The 5,611-nt window shown below is 30.2% G+C and overlaps 1 protein-coding gene across 2 annotated transcripts; it reads right to left on the bottom strand.

Moving 5' to 3' along the window:
- Window positions 1–1,182: 1,182 nt before the first annotated feature.
- LOC100746874 (endoplasmic reticulum resident protein 44) lies at window positions 1,183–5,098 on the bottom strand. Of its 2 annotated transcripts, XM_003494362.4 has the most exons (7): window positions 4,801–5,098; window positions 4,192–4,273; window positions 3,947–4,102; window positions 3,555–3,855; window positions 3,372–3,419; window positions 2,797–3,092; window positions 1,183–2,717 (listed from the first exon to the last, which is right to left on the bottom strand). In XM_003494362.4, exons 1-7 carry the CDS (start codon window positions 4,855–4,857, stop codon window positions 2,371–2,373), a joined length of 1,287 nt encoding a protein of 428 aa, XP_003494410.1. In that variant the 5' UTR covers window positions 4,858–5,098; the 3' UTR covers window positions 1,183–2,370. The 2 variants fall into 2 exon arrangements, with proteins under 2 accessions (XP_003494410.1, XP_003494409.1); XM_003494361.4 differs by lacking the exon at window positions 3,372–3,419 and having other exon boundaries at window positions 1,192–2,717; window positions 4,801–5,094.
- Window positions 5,099–5,611: the final 513 nt, after the last annotated feature.

Raw genomic sequence — 5,611 nt, 5'->3', positions numbered from 1 at the left:
AAAAAAAAGAAAAAAAATAGCGTAAAAACTAAGTCAAGCGAGGTTACACCGGAGATATCGCACTGTGAATGAGAATATTTATATTTTTACTTAGAAAAATGTTATAATAACGTTTGTAATGTCTAATTCCCATCCGATAAGGAATGTTCATAACGTTATTTTTCTAGAGTAAATATCTGAATGCTTATTATTATGTTATGACGAAACGTGCTCTCAAGCGAGATCTATTATTATACAGTGCATTATTCGTTCATTGTAAATATTGCGTTTGCTTCGATTACTTCATTATCTTTACAATGTCTCTATAAGCAGCAGGATATATATATATATATATATATTACACTTATAACAATTACTATTGTTCTCTAAATCTCGTCGCGAGTGCTCACAAGGAATGTGCACGTACAATACAACTAATGTATTTCTCGTGGTGTTCATTACAATATTACTGCTGTAAATATTATTTACGTTTAAGTTGAAGGAATGAGTGAGTACCTCTATACGACTAATAGATAGGTGGCTATTATTTATCGCTAAAGTTACGAGAACATTATATTTCCTTGATCTTTTTAAAGTGTCATTGTCAGTGATTAATTTCGAGCTCATATTAAAAAAGTTCTACTATGAAGATTCTTTGATTAAAACATTCAGAGGATGGTAAAATTTGCCATCACAGAATAGAAAGAAAAGAATATTGTAACATGAAAGACGAGAACATTCTCAGTTAGTTATTATAAAACGTTATTATACGTCTTTTAACTTTACTGTCAATCTACTACGACCATTTATTCGAATATTCCTTTATATCTTCATAGAAGGTATTTTGTTCTCTACCTGCGGTACCTGCGATTGATGGTTCTTAATCAGATTTGCTCCACTCACGTTTCGTCGTAAAGTGGAAAAAAATGGAAGCGCTGGAAATTGTGGCGAGAGTGCAGTATGTATGGTGTTAGCTGTATGAAATCATGTTACGTGTAATGTTATGTACTGTAAGATTAGAATACATCATAAAATGGTGATGGCGTGTACTGCTGGAATGTAATACATGTATCGAGTTACCCCTAAATACAGCCATTTTATAATGGATGTTTATCTGAGATCCACTCCCTTCACTATTTTTACGTAGAATACGCTAAAAGTATATGAAAAGAAGATGCACAACACGGGATATTTAAACAAAAGTTTTAGATGTCTGACTTAGAAATTGTTTATTAACAGAGAAGTTAATACCATCATCCATACAAATTAGCTTCTTAATAATATCTTAGTGCTATATCGTATGAAATATTATTATTTTTATTCATATCCAAGTACTTCAAATGTTAAAAATCGTCGATGTGTCGATTCTAAAATACTTTACGCAAAAAGCGACACTTTTTTCTAAATGAAATGATGGGTTTCAAATTTGCATTCACTCACGCTCTATACCGATATCGCGGCATTATCGAAAATCTAATGCGATCGAATGTTCCGGTGCGTTTCATTCGACGTTTGTGACATACACGCGACTATCTTATTGCGATTTTACGTTGTGCTAGAAAATACTTCGTGATAAGTGATGAAAACGTATCAAAAGATAATCGCGTTTTAAGTGTAATGATTCATTACTTTCGTATCGTTTATTGAGAATTAATCTGCATATCAATCTTGTAACCGAAAAGTATGAAATGATACGAAATAAAGACCGTTATAGCAGCCATGGTGTCAACAACACTTTCAATAATGCAGAAACATAATAAATTTGATTATAACAAAAGCTACATTAATTGTAATCAGGTGATTCTTTTTTGCTTCTTAACGATATTCTATAAACCGCGTTGCAAGTTGAAATATAACATCTATTACACGAATATTGACACTGGGAGATACTTAGATCTTTGGCGTTGATTTGTAGTTCGATTAAGAATTATTACCGTTTTTTGTTATATTTAATAATGAAAGAATCATGATACAAAAAGCACATATTATGTAAAAATAGAATAAAATCTACTATATATATTTCCTGCAATGAAACCCGTACAAAGGTTCCAATTAAATATATCGTGGATAATTTTTTTACAAGTTAGGGTTTTAATGTATTGTATATAACATTTGGTAGAATTATATTCTTTCTTTGAAATTCTTAATATGATGTTGACCGCGAAAATTCTTCTCCCCATTTAAAATAAACCAAATAAGCATCTAATTTTATGACAATACTGTATAAATGATTTAAAAAAAATATTATCACTACTATAACATTGATTAAGTTTTCAATTTAATAATACATCAAATTTGGATTCCATTACTGTAAATAACTGTGAATAACTAACAAATTGGATAACCGAAATTATAGAAATCTCAATATCCTGAATGATATTAAACCTACCATTACAGTTCATCCTTGAGTAATGTGTACCTGTTTTTACTAGGTGCTAGTTTCTTAAATGTAGATTCTGGTGGGGCTGTAGGTACCTTAATTTGTCCAACAACTTGTGGTACTTCATTACTACTAGGATCTGGCCCATAATGAAACTCTCTGTGTAATTTTCCTGAATATAAATCTTGTAGGAAACCCTTTAATTTTCCTTCTATATGAATATCATGGAAGTTTGGAAACAGGTACATATGTCTAAAACTATCTATGGCAATTAGAGGCAAATCTGCTGGAGTCTTTCCTAGATGATGGAGAGGATGAGCAAATTTCACCCCATTTGCAGTTAAGAAATTTACATTTTCTGAAATAAGATAAAATATTGTATTTGCTTGTCACTTGGGTATTACCTTTTTAAATATCAGTACTAGTACTTTACTTACGTTTTTCATCGATTAATGTCCTCATTACTACATCTTTATACATTTTAACACTCTCAACATCATCGGGAGCATGAAACAATATGAGGAAAGGTAAAGCTTCCTCTGTTAATTCCTCAGCATTTTCAAATGTAATTTCCCTCACCAAGGGTACACACTTCTCTTGTGCCCAAACATTTAATTCATCAAAGTTATTCAAACTTCCATGGTATGTTTCATCTTCATCATTAGAAAGTGCCTTATCAGATCGGAAGACAATTATAGGTTCTCCTGGAGGGTGCATAGCTCTGCTTGCATTCCTAGTTGTATTCCCAACAGTTAAAAATTGTTTTGTATTTTAATTTGTATATACTTATCAAATAAGATTATACAGTAAAATATTTGGAGGATAGGTTACTAAACATTCACATTTGTACATGTATATATTATGCAGAATTTAACACAAAGAAATAGGACAGGTTTTTAAAACATAAAAGAAGAAAAAAGGGGGAAAAAGAGGAAAATGCTGAAAAAATACAATTCTGTGAATAAAAATTTAAAGGTAAAGTCATCTAAATCATGCTCAATATTTTACTTACAAAAAGTGAAAATGTTCCCCAATTTCACAATTCTGAGCTGAGCATGTGCTTGTTAGAGAAAGGAATAGAATAATTACACACATGTTATAGAAGCATTAAAAAAGAGTTCCTTGGAGAACAATAGTCAACATATGCGAATCACTTATATATATATATGTGTGTATATAGCATTAGGATTCTTACCCAAACCCAACATGAAATTGGCAATCATCCTTTAGATTAGTAGCAACCCTTCTAAACATCCCATATTCAGGAACATCTTTTCTATCAAAATATCCAATGATCATTCTCTTTTTATCATCCAAGTTGGTTAATTCCTTTAAATCGTAAAATTCCTTAATAGGATCCTCTAATTGTTTCCTTATAAATTCTTCGAAAGCTTCTACCGATCGTTGACCTCTGTATTCTCGTTTGGTTGGTTGACCATTCCTTATTACTTTTAAAGTTGGGTATTTAGTAATGTGAAATCTTGATGCAATACCAGCTAGAAAATAGTTTTTTTAATTTTGTAATAAATTCTATACACATAAAGTTATTTTAATTTCATATGTATATTTTTTTTCAATTCTACTCACATTCTCTTTCACAATCTACTTTTGCCATAACAACTCTTCCTGGTTCAGGAAATGCATTTCTTATTTTATTTGCAGCTTCCTCAAAAATAGGAGCTAACGAATTACTAAAACGGCACCATTGTGCATAAAAATTTATTAATACCAATTCGTTTGTTGCTGAAACACGCCATATAAAATCGTAATATTTTCGCCGCTGTAAGAAGTTATAAAAAATTTTTATTTAGATCTTTATCGAAACAACTTACCAAGCGTCATATCGATATTTTGTTGAGTGAGAGATACCGCGCCTTCGTTTGCATTATTTGCTAAATTGTTTGGCAAAAACGTCTAAAAGATACAACATTCTATAATTATACACACTATCACTTTATATAATAATCTTAAGATACATCGAAATATACATCGTAATATATCACATGATATATATAGGGTAGTTCAAATTGGAAAAGATTTATTAAAATAACAGGAGCGCATTAAAAATTATATTATTTTCTAATATAATCCCTTAGATTTTGATTTTCGTACATTATATCTTGTATTTTTTAAATTTGAATCACTCACAAGAGATATGTACAATTATTATACTTGTACATAGTTTCAGCAAGTTTGTTTAATAAATTTTTGAGGTTATTTTATGCTTATGTATACAGGTTATACCACTTTATAAACAATGAAATTAGGTTCGATGACATTAAAATAATACCAAACATAATGGGTTATGATAACGGGAAATGGACTTTCTAAAATCCTTAGGTTCTTAAATACGTGTCACACTGCGTATTCCTAGCGGTATTCAAAAAATTTGTACCCGTTCCTTTAAGACAGTACGATATATTATTTTGATTAATACTCACCATTAAACAAGCAAATATAAGTACTTTGAAATCCAAAATATCACAGAAGACCAACATGATATGATCTTATAATATAAATTTGATCAAGCAACACCTATTTGAATAACCATCAATAAGCAGCTGTCTATGCATCAAATGCCACGAATTTGCGGTACATCGATGCCTAGTAAAATATTCTCGAGACATCGATTCAACAGGGATGGCACAGGTATCGCATAAATTCTCTATGTCAAGGTTATGCCTGTTTCGTTTCTTCGTTTAATGTGCTACCTGCTATCATTGTGTCCCATTTCAATACTAATCTCTTATTTCATTATCTTCATTTTCTCTAGTTAGTATCCTAGTATTTATGCGTCTAGGAACTTTTCGTACTGTTGGAAGCATTGTTATATTTTCCTATAAACTGACCAATCGTATTTTACTACGTTCGTACACATTATATTAAAAGTTTCTAGATCATTTGAATCTACCGTGATATCTTATATCTTGTGCTTCCTACAATCTTGAATTAAAAAGTATAGAAAAATGCTAGTAATGAGTGCTTACACAGAAAATTAATTTTATATGTGACGCATTTAATTTCTCTTACGTATGTGTTTCTTCTTTCATACAAAAGTATTATATGACTTATATTTTTCAGCAAATACGAGAAGTACTTCTAACTATATGATGCATATTATTATAAAATTACTGGTTTATAAACTTTGTAAAATTTCCATACATTATTTATACAAAATTTAATCAGATGGTTAATTTACAAAAATCAATTGAAAGTTAAAAACATTTTATATCGTAAACCGAAAGATAAATT

This window comes from Bombus impatiens, unplaced genomic scaffold (genome assembly GCF_000188095.3).
Source record: "Bombus impatiens unplaced genomic scaffold, BIMP_2.2 scf_2222, whole genome shotgun sequence".
NCBI classification, from domain to species: Eukaryota; Metazoa; Arthropoda; class Insecta; order Hymenoptera; family Apidae; genus Bombus; species Bombus impatiens.
The sequence above is the reverse complement of the archived record's forward strand: the minus strand, read 5'-3'. Positions and strand labels throughout refer to the sequence as shown.

Bases quoted from the DNA above. Each gene is read 5' to 3' on its own strand.
- LOC100746874 (XM_003494362.4), bottom strand. From the start codon at position 4,857: ATGTTGGTCTTCTGTGATATTTTGGATTTCAAAGTACTTATATTTGCT. The intron at 4,103-4,191 runs GTAAGTTGTTTC...GGCGTGTTTCAG, and splicing joins AAATATCGATATGACGCTTG to CAACAAACGAATTGGTATTA. The intron at 3,856-3,946 runs GTGAGTAGAATT...ACTATTTTCTAG, and splicing joins AGTAGATTGTGAAAGAGAAT to CTGGTATTGCATCAAGATTT.